At 40.8% G+C, this 15,610-nt stretch overlaps 1 protein-coding gene across 1 annotated transcript in view; it reads right to left on the bottom strand.

Moving 5' to 3' along the window:
* LOC126298209 (hemicentin-1-like) overlaps window positions 1-15,610 on the bottom strand; it is a 748,827-nt gene that overhangs the window by 334,782 nt on the left and 398,435 nt on the right. The window contains exon 29 of the mRNA XM_049989513.1: window positions 5,759-5,890. Within this exon, the coding sequence (XP_049845470.1) occupies window positions 5,759-5,890 (132 nt within the window). The remainder of the gene's footprint in view (window positions 1-5,758; window positions 5,891-15,610) is intronic.

Genomic DNA, 15,610 nt, shown 5'->3' with positions numbered 1-15,610 from the left:
AAATTTGTTTTAAGTTCTGTTTTAATTTAATAGTGATGGTTACAGATTGATCATCCATTAATTCTGCACAAGCACGATATGTATTTTTTTATTTCATATGAATCTATTTTTTGACAAAATCAAACAACAGAAAATCTGGAATGGAATAACAACAATATGAAAAGGATAGATTACTACCAACCATAAACAAGAGGTGTTGGTTGACAGATAGGAGCAATGAAATAGCCCAACAGTGACTGCATCTGAGGTAAACAGTGACCTTTACTGGGATGGGTAGTGAGGTATAAATGAGGAGGATGATAGGGAATTTTTTTTTGGGGGGGGGGGGGGGAGAAGCTGGGAAGGGGAAAGAACTAAGCAGTTGCACTGCTGCGATGGCATGTGTAAGGCTGGAGTGTGAGCATAGAAGGGGATAGGCAGAAAAGGATGAGGAAGAGTGAAGGGGGATACAGGACCAAAGGGAAGGAACAGGGAAAGTTCTCACTTATACAATTTAGAAAAGCTGGTGTCTGTGGGAAAAATCCACATAATGCAGGCTGTCAAACTGTCATTGAATTCAAGTCTATGAAATCTGTGAAGGCTTCAGTAAGACTCTTGGCATATTTGGAGAGTGACACCTCATTACTACAGATAACATGACCATGGTTGGCTAGTGTGGAAGATAATTCTTGGTGTGGAATGGGTGGCAGCTGTCAAAGTGTAGGTACTGTTGGGTGGTTGGTAGGTCTTATGTATTCCGAGGTACTGACATAGCCATCCAAATCAAACCTACCAACCACCAACAGTACCTCCACTTCAACAGCTGTCACCCATTCCACACCAAGATGTCCCTCCCATAATGTCTAGCCACTCACGGTCATCAGATCTGTAGTGATGATCAAATAATTTTCATCACAGGTGTGAAAATAGGAACAAAGAAATTTGCATGATTCCTACATACAGACTCAGTCTTTCTGCATGGACCCCACAATATATGTGAACAAAAATATGCAATAAGCTAAAAAAGACATATTTTTGAAAGATTGAAACAAAGTCAATAAAAAGGAAATGATAAAGCACTCTGGTACATAAATGCTACTACTTTGCTGATGAATATTTTAATCAAAATCTTACCATTTGAGCAGGATAATATGAGTGTCTCTCCTAACAGTCATCAGTCACATTTTCTCTCCTGTTTTAGCAGATGTTTGCAATTTATTTGTTTTTTTACAATATGTACCTGAAGTCATCCCAAAGAAATCCTGCTCATCACACCTTTCATATGATTCCCAGTGGCAACAGAAAATGTTGGTTTGTTTCCAGGTAAACCAAAAAGATTTTTAAAGTAGGACAGTAAAACATGAAGAATAATCGGTACTCCAGTAGTGAATGCACCACTCTTTCCCGTGCTGACTACTACCAACATGCAGAAGTGCTGCTCAGTCACTGCTGGAGTACAGATTATTCCTCAAGTTTTACTGTTTCTGTTAATACATACTGATAAAAAAAGTAATACACACTATCAAATAGGCATGTAAAATTCCACTTTAAAAATAAGTTACTTTGTAATGGGACACAAACCAATTCTTTCTAGTGATGCTGGGTGACATACAAAAGACACAATGAGCAGGATTTCTTTGGGCTGACTCCAGCTACATGTTGCAAAAAGAAACTGTAAATATCTGCCAAAACACTACAGAAAATGTGTCCCAGTTTTAAAACACTGTAGAAAGAGAAGCACTACTCAGAATGTCAAATTTGAACAGCATATTATTGATGCAGGGGGAATGTCATGGAAAAAGAAATATTACAAATGGATGGCACCGTAAGCATCTTAATGTAAATGAGGTCATCTAAAAATCAGAGATGAACCACAATTCGGTTCCTATGGTTCGAGTTGCATATTAAACCATTCGTAGTGTTCAGTGTGCATGACTGCACAAGTTTCCCTTTCAATAGTTTTGGGAGTGTTAGTTAGCTAAGCCCATCAGCCAAGGTTAGGTTGTACAACATCAGATGGGAACAATATGTTTTTAAATTTGATGAAGTCAAAAGATGTGTGAAATGCAAAATGATATCAGTTTGTAGTTGTCATGAGACTGGTGCAAGACATGTTCAATATGCTGTCCATAGTTATGTGCCAAAAGCTGAAATCAAGAAACAGAATGTTCCATGACAGACTGGAGTGTCTCATGAGTTGTGTTCAGAATGCATTCCACAATGCATGCCATCAGTTCAGCTACATTTGTCATTAGAGCACTGATCACAACATCCTTCAGGTAACCCCACAGCCAGAATTTAACACAGATTATGATCAAGTGATTTGGATAGTCAGGCTATAAGGAAATAATTGCTGATAATTTTAACATTTCTGAAATGCCCCTGAAGCAGCCATATCACTGGCTATACAATATATAGAGGAGTGTCATCTTGCATAAAACCTACCCACACAAGCATGCTGCTCAAGGATTGGAATGACATTGATATGCAAAAGACTGTCATAGCGTTTACCAGCATGCTCACAGCACTCACCTCAAAATACAGCCCTGCTGTCAACACGCAGCACCATACAGTCTCATATGCTGAATGAAGTAGCACTGGTTGATGTGTGTGGAGATTTTCTGTTGCACATATTCTGCAGTTGTGCATATTGACATGTTCTTGAAGATGGTAATGGGCTTCATATGTCCACAGAATGTTCTGTGGCCATTCATTGTTCTCTTCCATGTGAGCAAGAAATTCAAGAGTGAATGTTTGTCTTTCTGGCACATTGCACTTCACAGGAAACTGGCTTTTCCAATTTTGAATCATTTTCTCCAGACCATTAGCAGACAGGAGACCAATGCCTTGTTTCATACCCTTGAGTAGGACTTCTGCAGGGCTACTGGCACACAGTCATTGTTCTTGTTAGAGAGCATTACCAGCAGTGCACTACATTTCAAGGGACAGTCCTGTTGGGCATCTTGGAAGCAAACTGAGGAAATGCCATGGGCCATGCATCTGTTGCTGTGCATATTCTGATGCTTATGCTGTAAACATCATCTATTGATCATATTTTCATCAACCTTTTTTTCCATGGCATTTCCCCCTGCATCAATAATCTGATGTTCAAATATAACATCATTCTGAGCAGTGGTTCTGCTTCTACAGCATTTTCAAACTTGAACTTCAATTATGGACACCCAATGTATGTGTGTGTGTGTGTGTGTGTGTGTGTGTGTGTGTGTGTGTGTGTGTGTGTGTGCACCTGTATAACAACCAAGAACAGCTTTTTGTTGCCCTCCCAATCTCCACAATATGTCTCTTAGTCCTATGCTCTTTCTGCACCCATCACCATATCCTATGGCAACCCTAATCCTGTGATCAACCACACTGCAAGACTTGCCCTATGCACTCTCCTACCACCATCTTTACCAGCCCTTTAACTGGAAAAACATATACAATTATATGTTAAATGATACATGTTGTTTACCAGCTGTCCTGTAAGCACTGTTCAGCCTTTTAAATTGGCAACACTACCACCAAATTATAATTTAGGATGAACGGACATAGGCAGAAGGTGTATACTGGCCAGACAAAATATCCTTTTGCAGAGCATGCTCTACAATGTGGTAGACATGACCTCAGTGCCAGTTTCACCGCATGTGCCATCTGGTTTCATCCACCAGAACCAGTTTCTCAGAACCCTGCAGGTGAGAACTAGCACTACAAGATGTCCTTGGTTCTCACCACCCACCTGGCCTTAATTTCCATTACTTTCTTCGGTGTCACCATTTCTTCACAGATTTTAGTTTCCTACATCCTTCATTTTCTAAATTGTCTATTTTTTGCCTTCCTCCTCCCACCTCTGTTACACACAATGCACTTAGCTTTTTGTCCTTATTAACTCATGCATGAAGTTTTAGCAGTAACCTCAGTCTTGCATATTACGCTGTCTCCCATCTTTTAGCTCTCAGGTTTTCAAACCTTATCCAGTGCAATGATTTAACATCTATGTCATGAGACAATAAAATTCTGATTCTGATTCCCTCTCCAAATATAATAAGGTTCTCACAGACTGGAATTACCCTCTCCACCTTGTCCAGAAACAGATACCATGTGCCTTGTCTCCCCAGTCACCTTCCATCACACATGCACACACACACACACACAAACACACACACACACACACACACACACACACACACACACACACACACACACCTTTCCAGCCACAAAGGGGAATCCCTCTTTTGATTCAGTACCATCCAGAACTGTAGCAACTGATTCACATTCTATGCCACAGTTTTGGCTCCCTCTTGTTGTGCGCTGATGAAATGAAAAACAGGGTCCCTACTATCCTCTTCACCCCCCCTCTACCCCCCCTCCCCTCACTCACGGCAGTAGGATTCCACTGCCCACCCAACCTACATAACATCCTTGGCCGTAACTTTTCCATTCCTCTTTGTTGTTCCCTTAGATCAATAGAATGACGTTTTTCACTTATAGCACTGGCTCTGAATCCTTGACATGCTATGGCAAATCATTTATGTATAACAAAAAAAGAAATCAGTCTAAAATTGTTCCCTACACAACACAATGTCTTTATTTATACACATGGTGCTGAAAGGTGAATTTGGAGTTTTTTCCCTACCACCAGACACCTGAGAATGATAATCCAAATATAATTTCATCCAATCATTCAGCATGCCTCTTAAATCATATTGTCCAAGCTTACTCAGGAGAATGATCAACTACATCAAATGTTTCGTTACATCTAAGAGTAACCCAGATATTTCTATGTGGTTGCCAACTGCTTTCATGATATAGTTTATCAAGGTGAAAGTACCTGTTATGATAAAGTGCTTTAGCCTCAATCACGTTAATATCCAGGAACAATATTATTTTTATTGAATAATGCAGTCAGCTATTGTGTGAATACTTTTCAATAATTTTTGAAAAACCAGATACCAGTGACACAAGCCTATAGTTCCTCACACATTGTTGATCATCTTTTTATATAGAGGTAATACTTCCTTTGCTTATATCTGCTGTGGGAAGATACAACCTGATATTGATGAATTACAAATATCTAACAAAGGAGGAAGCACATGCCTTGCTGATACTTTAATAACACCTGGAGGCAGCAAGCAGTGAGTTGAACTCTTTGGTTGTGGCAGTTGGCTTCTAGCTTGTCAACATGTCAGATTTTCTTTGTACCATATGCATTAATGAGCAATGAAGTATCATGTGCACTTAGCACCCAGTGTAATTTATGTTCCATTTACCTAATCCAAACAGTGGAACTACAAACATAATACAGAATTTCATTAATACCACCTTAATACTTAGTGCTCAGTGGATTAACAGGATTTATAAATTCAGTTGAGTCTACTGGACAGAGAATAATGGCTAACATGAAAGTGCCTTGAAAATTGTATTAGTTCAAATGTCCACTGTATCTCTGTTCTCGTATCAGCACTCTTCCACATAATATTTGAAATGCTATTTCTCACAGTTGTTTTGTTAATTCATTCACTTCTGTAATACTAAAATCTATCCTACTCTCAAGAAAGAAACTTTATAAAGTTTTTAATATTAGTTTTTCCATGGTTGTTTACAGGTCCTTGTCTGCCTTCAGGTACATGAGTAAGGTACTCACATTTTGCTTCTACATTATGACACATCAGCTTGCTAATATACATTGTATCATTATGCTAAAATGTTCATGTTTCACATGGCAATCTTACTAATACTCAATGTATGAACTGCTATGGAAATAAATTATACATTCACTTACCCAGAACATCAATTACCACATTTTTCTGATCGGATCCTTCTGAATTTTCTGCAACACATGAGTAAAGACCAGAATTCTGATGTGAGGCAGCAATTATTGTCAAACTGTTATCATCAGATACTGTAACATCATCTGAAACAGGAAATGTATGATATAAACATATTATTTTATGTTGTCTTCAACTGACACTCCCACAACTCCACAGAATTCTCTTTATTAACACCATACAATAAGTATATAAACATTTAAAGAAAAAAAGAATTATTTATTTTTTAAAAGATCATGCAATATTGTGAAATATTTGTGATTAGCAATTCAAAATACATACATTTTTTACCATGTTTTGCAATGTTTGGCTTTAAATCAATGTCATCTTGATGTGTGGTCAGAATGAATTATCATTTTTTTTTTAAATTTTTGCATGTACAATAGCCAGTACAGTCTTCCACGTCCTTTTCCATCTCTCACAGAATTACAATGTCATCAGCGAAACTTAAAGTTCTCTTTCTTCTCCCAGATCTGGAATTCCTTTACCAAATTTCTCCTGACTTTGCTTTACTGACTGCTCTCCATACAGATTCCCAATATAGGGTATAGGCCACAACTCCCACTCCATTAGCGCTTCCCTTTCATGTCCTTCAGTTTTTATACACTATCAGAAAAAAAATAGTACACCTGGAAAGACGACACCAATTTTGATCCAGTGATGGCATATGTCACCTGCGGGATAGGAGATACACTGAGATGGTTTCAATGTTGTCTGCAAACAGATTGAGTAATGGCATAGTTACCAGACAGCCACTTAAGTCTACCGTTTAATAGGGAATGGTCACAGCCAGAAGGCTCAGTATGGTGTAAATGTGTGAATCAATCAGGCAACAGTGCCACATAGGTACACTTGTGCTTCCTATAGCCAACTCAGTGTGTTTGAAAGGTGTCAAATTGTCGCTTTCTGAGTGGTGGGATGATCCTTTTTGAAGAATTACCATACAAATTCAGCACACTGTGTAAATTGTGTAATGATGGTCCTATCAATGGTTGTGTAAACATTGTCACACCCACAGATAGGGCTCTGAACATCCAAGGCTCACAGATGCCTACCAGGACCATCGTCTTGTAAGGACAGCAGTGGCAGATCATATAGTAACCACAGCAAAGATAAGAGGGCTTGTGAGCCCAGATGTGTCAATACAAACTATTGCAAACCAGATATTAGCAGTGGAATTACAGGCCGCACATCTCTAGCTCATCTTCCGCTCATGCTACAGCATTGATGTGCACAGCTCGACTGGTCCATCAGAGGGTCACTTGGAAGGTGGAATGGCATGCTGTGTGGTCTTCAGCGATGAAAGCAGAATCTGCTTGCATGCAAGTGATGGTCATTTGCATATACAATGTAGACCTAGTAAGTGCTCCCTCATAGAGTGCATTTGCCCAAATTTCATTGGCCCCTGTGCAGGCCTCATAGTCTGGGATGTGATAAGCTACAACTCTCATTCAACTTTGGTGTTTCTGGATGGGATGGTAACCAGTCATCATTACATACAGAATGTTCATAGCATACAGAATGTTGTTCGAGATGTTCTTTTGCCATTCTTGCAAGGGGAAGGTTATGTGCTGTTCCAAGAGGATAATGCTCTTCCACACACTGCCTATGAAACTTGATGTGCCCTGCAAGATGTGCAGCAACTTCCATGGCCATAACAATCTCTGGACTTGGCTCCAGTTGAGCACGTATGGGATATGGTGGGAAGAGAAGTGACTTGAGTGACTTTTCAGCTAACAACTCTTGCAGAACTACATGAACAGGTCGAGTAGGCGTGGAATAATGTATCCTATGACAGTTTTACCAAATGTATGACTGACTGGATGCCAGAGTCAGTGTCTGCAGTGCTGTCCATGCATGCTACACCATGTACTAATATGGGTGTTTCAGCATGGGTCAATACCTGGTATCACAAAACTGCTTGCACTACTTACCTGTAAATGTAATCATTTCATGTACTCCATGTTCACTTTCGCAAAAATAAATCTAGAATGATTTGGAATCTTCTAAAAGTGTATACTATGTTTTAGTGTAGTTGCAGTCTGGCGTCTATACAAGATGTGGATAACTCTTCATTCCTACTATTTTAGAAGCATTTTCTAAAGCTACAAATTCTATTCATGTTGGTTTATCTTTCTTCAAACTACTTTCTGGATCAATATTGCCTCAAAGGTTCCTAAATTTCTCCTGAAACAAAACTGTCCTCTCCCAGATCTGTTTCTACCAGTCGTTCCATATTTCTGTAGATATTTTACATACTTTACAACCATAACTTATTGAATAGATGGCTTGGTAATAATCACATATGTAAATACCTGCCTTTCTTGGTATTGAGACTATCACATATTTCTTTATTGTGGGTTGAAGACTCAGTGACCAACTGTCAGACTATAAATCTAAACTCTCAGGTTTGATTTTCATCTTGCCCTAGGATTTTTATATGTCACTTATCACTTGTGTCTGATAGCCGACGGGTGTGGCTGAGCGGTTCTAGGCACTTCAGTCTAGAACCGCACGACTGCTATGGTCACAGGTTCGAATCCTGCCTCAGAAATTGATGTGTGAGATGTCCTTGGGTTGTTAAGTTTAAGTAGTTCTAAGTTCTAGGGGACTGATGACCTCAGATGTTAAGACCTATAGTGCTCAGAGCCATTTGAACCATTTTTTTGCATCTGATAATGTTTACTAAAATTAAAAATGCTGAGTTGCACCTTGGTTCAGAGTCAATGTTAAACTGTAGGTCCCCCTATAGCTGCTGGTATAAGTTACTTCAAAAGACAGTGGAAGGGACTGGTAAACCACCTCCCAGGAGAACATGCCAGGTAAAGCACTGTGGTGTTCAAACGACCCTCTTTGTTGACAGTTTTATGATTTCACACTTTTCTCTTCAGTGATCTGTCAAATACTTCACTAATATTACCTTCACACATTTCCTCATCCCTTGCCATAATTATGGCTTCAAGTTTTTTTTCTTGAGATAGCACTTTTACATATTCCTTTCATGTTTAAGCCTTCTCTTCCTTGCCCTCTGAGCTCTTAATGTTCATAGAGCTGTTTTCCTTCTATTCAGATGTTTCTTTAGTTTTCATAACAGTTTGCTGAAGTCATTCAGGGTTCTACAGCTTTGGATTTCTTCTCTAGTCTTCAAGTTTTTTTTCTGAGATAGCTCTTTTACATATTCCTTCCATGTTTAAGCCTTCTCTTCCTTGCCCTCTGAGCTCTTAATGTTCATAGAGCTGTTTTCCTTCTATTCAGATGTTTCTTTAGTTTTCATAACAGTTTGCTGAAGTCATTCAGGGTTCTACAGCTTTGGATTTCTTCTCTAGTCTAATAGTTCCATCTTAACCTATATAGATTTAATTTTATAATCTGAAAAATTACAAATCAAATATAGAAATATTCTGATCATTTTTATTAGTTTCATTAACACAGCTGGGTATTTCTTGTACTATCAGTCCAATTCTTCGAATGTTTCAAAGAATGGGAAGGTTTGTAAATAGTAGTTACATTCACAAAATGCCACCTTGTTGATGCCCAAGTTCCCTTACTTAATTAAAAATGTCTTACACTCTGGCGTTAACATTAATTTACCTCCTAGATATGCTTTTCCACTGTTAAAAGGAGGATAGTGTCAGTCAATGAAATTAAACTCTTAGTAAAAATTATCGTTATACCCACTTCCTTACACAGCATTCGGTAGCTTGGTTGGTAGAGAGGTGGAATGTTGAATATCATAAGATGGTATCATTATAAGATAGTATACACAGGTTGCTGCTTTGAATCTAGACTGCAACAATATATCAACTAATATGTAGAACAAATCGACAGTCCGTCCATTCGAAAACCAAATCACAACTACAAAACTTTACCACACTGATTAGAAACAGTGTATTGTTGTCTTTTTCCTTGGCATTTACATGCACTTACATTTGCAATAGCTGTTCAAACATATCACATCCAAAAAGATATTTTCTAGTCAATGTGAACACACACTTTTTACTTGATTAAAAACAACGTTGTTTCATCTTCGTACTGTCCAGCTCAGATACTTCCTGTTTAAGCTTTTGAAGTTTTATCATCTTACATGAGATGAAGTCAAGTTTATTTCAGACACTAACATTAGTTTACGCTAATAAACATCACAGTCCTTCCGTTTGTGTTACCTGCTTGCTGTACATCCTTTATATCTCTCCACGTACAAAACATCATCGCCCTACACCCTGTGTACTATGGCCGTATGATGATATCTTCACTACTAGCAATGCTTTCCGAAAAAGGTAATTGTTTGTAAGCAAAGTAAATGCATTTATCATCAGTTTTATGTTCCTCAGACTAAGATTAATGTGAAGTTATTTACAATACATCCCACCATTAAAACAACTGCTGCAAATGAGTTCCTGCTAATGTTATTTTGTATTTCATGTAAAACCTTAAAAATGTATGACCCTTCGATGTTACAACCCTGTGTTTTTATAGTCTGTAGTCACATCCATCCGTTGCACCGCAGAGTGTGAGATATGGGCAATACATCTGTCGAGGATATTGTACAGCAGAAATCAGCACTAAGAATCTGAAGTGATAACTACCTTTTGTACTGATCAAAACTTCCATGAATTTAATAGGATCCCCATTGGCTTAGCCACCTGAGCTGCTGTTTTATCCCATTTATCCCATCTGCTGGGCTCTGTCCTGAGTGATGTGAAGTTCAAGTCTGTGTACAACTACTTAGATGATGTGGTCATGTATAGCACTACCTTTGACCAACAGCTTGAACAACTAAAGGATGTTTTGACTCAGTTAGCAAAATAATGTTGGAAAGGCATGAAATATCATTCTTAGGGCACATGGTGTCTGAAACAGAGATTAACATTGACCAATCAAGGACTAGTGCCATACACAATTTCCCTGTACCATGCAATACAAGGGACATGGCCCATTTTGTCTAAATGATAAATTTCTTCAGAAAATTCATTCACAACTTCACTGGATTAGCCCTTCCTCTTAATCAGCTGAGGTGAAAAGCATGAAAGTTGAATGGGGCAAGAGTCAGCAAGCTACCTTCAAATCATTAAGAGATGTATTAAGTAATAGTCTAGTACTGGGGATTTTGGACTTTAATATTCCCTTTATAGTTCAGACTTACATGTCAACTTTGGAGATCACTGTGGTTTTCAAACAAGAGGAGGTTCAGAATTGCAATACTGTCATGTATGAACTGGAATCCTTGGCCTTGTTGTTTGCATTGGAAAAATTCAAGTTCTGTAGAGAATAAGCGATTTCAATTACAGACTGACAATCACACTCTAAGTTAGGTGCTGGCCCATCCACACAAAACTGAAAGAACAGCTCACTGGGCTGTATGGCTCTCAGCTTCCAGCTCAACATGAAGCATATTAGGGGCACACAGAACCATGTGACAGATACCCTAAACAGCTTGTTTAAACATGATGAGGAAGAACAGCTGGCTGTTGATTTTAGGCTATCAGCAGTTGTGTAGGGGGCTGCGGTTCCCTGCACCCAGTTGACTGTGGCAGTTCAATGTGAAATTCCAGCCTTTTTTCACAGTAATGAGCAGAAACAGGAGAAGGATGATCGCCTGCAGGGCATCCAGAGGGAGTTGAGAGAGGGTAATCTGAAAAGTGGATATTTGTAAGAAAAGAGGATTCTGTGCTACTGAACTAAGTATCACAGGAAAGCTAAGAAATGGCTGACTTGAAGTCTGATGCCAGCAGTGTTTAACTATTTTCACTATTTTCATCAGTTACTATGTGGAGGTCATCTGGGTGTGCACAAGGCACATATGAAAATTGGCAAACACATCACATGGAAGGTGATGGTCACTGAAATTAAGGACCCAGTAACTGTCAAGAGTGCAAGTGGGGCAAACCCAGTACAAGCAGGGTAATGGGCTTTTTACAGATCACCAGGGAATTTCAGCATCTGTATAAGCTTTTCATCAAATTCCTTGGCCTGCTGCTGCAGGATTTGTCCTGGCAATCGAGGACATCTTTACGCATTTCATTCAACTGAGCCCAAGTAAGCAAACTACTTCAGAAACAAGTATTAGGCTTCAGCCTGCCAAGTTCATGAGTTTTGGTTCATCTTGGACAATAGTCAGTGACAACGCTCCAGGCTTCCCATCATGTCAGTTTCATGGGTTTCTCTTTAGCCATGGGATAAAGCATGTTATGACCATTGGGTAATACCCTAAGCCTTCATTTGCAGAGTAAATTAATCAAAATCTCAAATCTGCTCTCATTATATATCATATGGGGGCCCACAGGAGATGGTATCACTTGCTTTATTGGTGGTTGTCCGTGGTAATCAATACCATTTGCCATGAGACGCATAAAATGATGTCTGCCAAGCTTTGTTTTCCTATCAAATCAATACCCCTGCTGAATAATTTTCAGTCCCTCAATGACCTTTTGTCAGTGTGTGTAGACCCAGATGACCTAAAGGCCAAATTGAAGGCTGCAAGAAATAATTTCATTCTCAACAACCAGAGGGAAGCTTGTCTTTACAACTGGGGCAGGCATGTGGTATCAGTGGCTGCAGGTAAGAAGGTTCAGGGAGTGACCAAGAAGTTGCTGCTGCAGTGTCACTGTCACAGAAGTCCTATCTCTGGTCAATTTCCTATAGAAAGAAACATTCCACATGGGAAAAATATATTAAAAACAAAGATTCCATGACTTACCAAGCGGGAAAGCGCCGGTAGATAGGCACAATTTAAAAAAAAAAATAAAAAATAAAAAATAAAAAAAAAAAAGAAAAAAAAAAGCACACACAAAATTTCGAGCTTTCACCGTCAGGAAAGAGGGAAGAGGAGGGAAAGATGAAAGGATGTGGGTTTTAAGGGAGAGGGTAAGGAGTCATTCCAATCCTGGGAGCGGAAAGACTTACCTTAGGGGAAAAAAAGGATAGGTATACACTCGCGCACACACACACACATATCCATCCACACATATACAGACACAAGCAGACGTATTTAAAGGCAAAGAGTTTGGACAGAGATGTCAGTCGATGCGGAAGTGCAGAGGCAAAGATGATGTTGAATGACAGGTGAGGTATGAGTGGCAGCAACTTGAAATTAGCGGAGATTGAGGCCTGGTGGATAACGGGAAGAGAGGATATATTGAAGGGCAAGTTCCCATCTCCGGAGTTCGGATAGGTTGGTGTTAGTGGGAAGTATCCAGATAACCCAGACGGTGTAACACTGTGCCAAGATGTGATGGCCATGCACCAATGCATGTTTAGCCACAGGGTGATCCTCATTACCAACAAACACTGCCTGTCTGTCTCCATTCATGCGAATGGACAGTTTGTTGCTGGTCATTCCCACATAGAAAGCGTCACAGTGTAGGCAGATCAGCTGGTAAATCACGTGGGTGCTTTCACACATGGCTCTGCCTTTGATCGTGTACACCTTCCAGGTTACAGGACTAGAGTAGGTGGTGGTGGGAGGGTGCATGGGACAGGTTTTACACCGGGGGCGGTTACAAGGGTAGGAGCCAGAGGATAGGGAAGGTGGTTTGCGGATTTCATAGGGATGAACCAAGAGGTTACGAAGGTTAGGTGGACGGCGGAAAGACACTCTTGGTGGAGTGGGGAGGATTTCATGAAGGATGGATCTCATCTCGGGGCAGGATTTTAGGAAGTTGTATCCCTGCTGGAGAGCCACATTCAGAGTCTGATCCAGTCCCGGGAACTATCCTGTCACATGTGGGGCACTTTTGGGGTTCTTCTGTGAGAGGTTCTGGGTTTGAGAGGATGAGGAAGTGTCTCTGGTTATTTGCTTCTGTACAAGGTCAGGAGGGTAGTTGCGGGATGCGAAAGCTGTTTTCAGGTTCTTGGTGTAATGGTTCAGGGATTCAGGGCTGGAGCAGATTTGTTTGCCACGAAGGCCTAGGCTGTAGGGAAGGGACCGTTTGATATGGAATGGGTGGCAGCTGTCATAATGGAGGTACTGTTGCTTGTTGGTGGGTTTGATGTGGACGGATGTGTGAAGCTGACCATTGGACAGATGGAGGTCAACGTCAAGGAAAGTGGCATGGGATTTGGAGTAGGACCAGGTGAATCTGATGGAACCAAAGGAGTTGAGGTTGGAGAGGAAATTCTGGAGTAGTTCTTGACTGTGAGTCCAGATCATGAATATGTCATCAATAAATCTGTACCAAACTTTGGGTTGGTAGGCTTGGGTAACCAAGAAGGCTTCCTCTAAGCAACCCATAAATAGGTTGGCATACGAGGGGGCCATCCTGGTACCCATGGCTGTTCCCTTTAACTGTTGGTATGTCTGGCCTTCAAAAGTGAAGAAGTTGTGGGTCAGGATGAAGCTGGCTAAGGTGATGAGGAAAGAGGTTTTAGGTAGGGTGGCAGGTGATCGGCGTGAAAGGAAGTGCTCCACTGCAGCGAGGCCCTGGAGGTGCAGGATATTTGCGTATAGGGAAGTGGCATCAATGGTTACAAGGATGGTTTCCGGGGATAACAGACTGGGTAAGGATTCCAGGCGTTCGAGAAAGTGGTTGGTGTCTTTGATGAAGGATGGGAGACTGCATGTAATGGGTTGAAGGTGTTGATCTACGTAGGAAGAGATACATTCTGTGGGGGCTTGGTAAGCAGCTACAATGGGGCGGCCGGGATGTTTGGGTTTGTGAATTTTAGGAAGTAGGTAGAAGGTAGGAGTGCGAGGTGTCGGTGGACATCAGGAATGGGATTACCTTGGCAAACTTTGTATGTAGAGTTGTCTGAAAGCTTACGTAGTCCCTCAGCCACATACTGCCGACGATCAAGTACCACAGTCGTGGAACCCTTATCAGCTGGAAGAATGACAATGGATTGGTCAGGCTTCAGATCATGGATAGCCTGGGCTTCGGCTGTGGTAATGTTGGGAGTAGTATTAAGGTTTTTCAAGAAAGATTGAGAGGCAAGGCTGGAAGTGAGAAATTCCTGGAAGGTTTGGAGAGGGTGATTTTGAGGAAGAGGAGGTAGGTCCTGCTGTGATGGAGGACGGAATTCTTCCAGGCAGGGTTGAATTTGGATAGTGTCTTGGGGAGTTAGATCATTAGGAGTGGGATCAGGATTATTTTTCTTCGTGGCAAAGTGATATTTCCAGCAGAGACTACGAGTGTAGGACAGTAAATCTTTGACAAAGGCAGTTTGGTTGAAACTGGGAGTGGGGCTGAAGGAGAGGCCTTTGGATAGGACAGAGGTTTCGGATTGAGAAAGGTTTGGAGGAAAGGTTAACTACTGAATTGAGGTGTTGTGGTTCCAGATTGTGTTGACTAGAATTTTGAGGTGTTGGGGGGAGTAGAGCTGGAAGTGGGAGATTGAGTAGATGGGAGAGACTGTCTCTGTGTGCAATGAGAGGAGGTTGAGGTTTGTTGGAAAGGTTGTGGAGGGTGAGTGTGTTGCCTTTCCAGAGGTGAGAAACCAGGAGATTGGATAGTTTTTTGAGGTGAGGGTGGCATGCTGTTCTAATTTGCGGTTGGCCTGTAGGAGGATGCTATGAACAGCCGGTGTGGATGTGGGAGAGGAAAGATTGAGGACTTTGATTCGGGATAGGAGTTGACAGGTGTGTTCATTGGCCGAGTCGATGTATAGGTGAAGGATTAGGCGGGTGAGGGCTATGGATTGTGCAGTTTGGAACTGGTATAAGGACCGATGGAAAGAAGGATGTAGCCAAAGATGGGAACTTTAAGTGTGAGGCCTTTGGGGGTAATGCCAAATGTCAGACAAGCCTGAGTTAATAAAATGTGGGAGCGTAATCTGGCTAGGGTGAAGGCATGTTTGTGGGGGGAATGTAA

The sequence above is a fragment of the Schistocerca gregaria genome, chromosome X, assembly GCF_023897955.1.
Source record: "Schistocerca gregaria isolate iqSchGreg1 chromosome X, iqSchGreg1.2, whole genome shotgun sequence".
In the NCBI taxonomy this organism is placed as follows: domain Eukaryota; kingdom Metazoa; phylum Arthropoda; class Insecta; order Orthoptera; family Acrididae; genus Schistocerca; species Schistocerca gregaria.
This window is presented reverse-complemented; position numbering and strand designations above follow the sequence as displayed.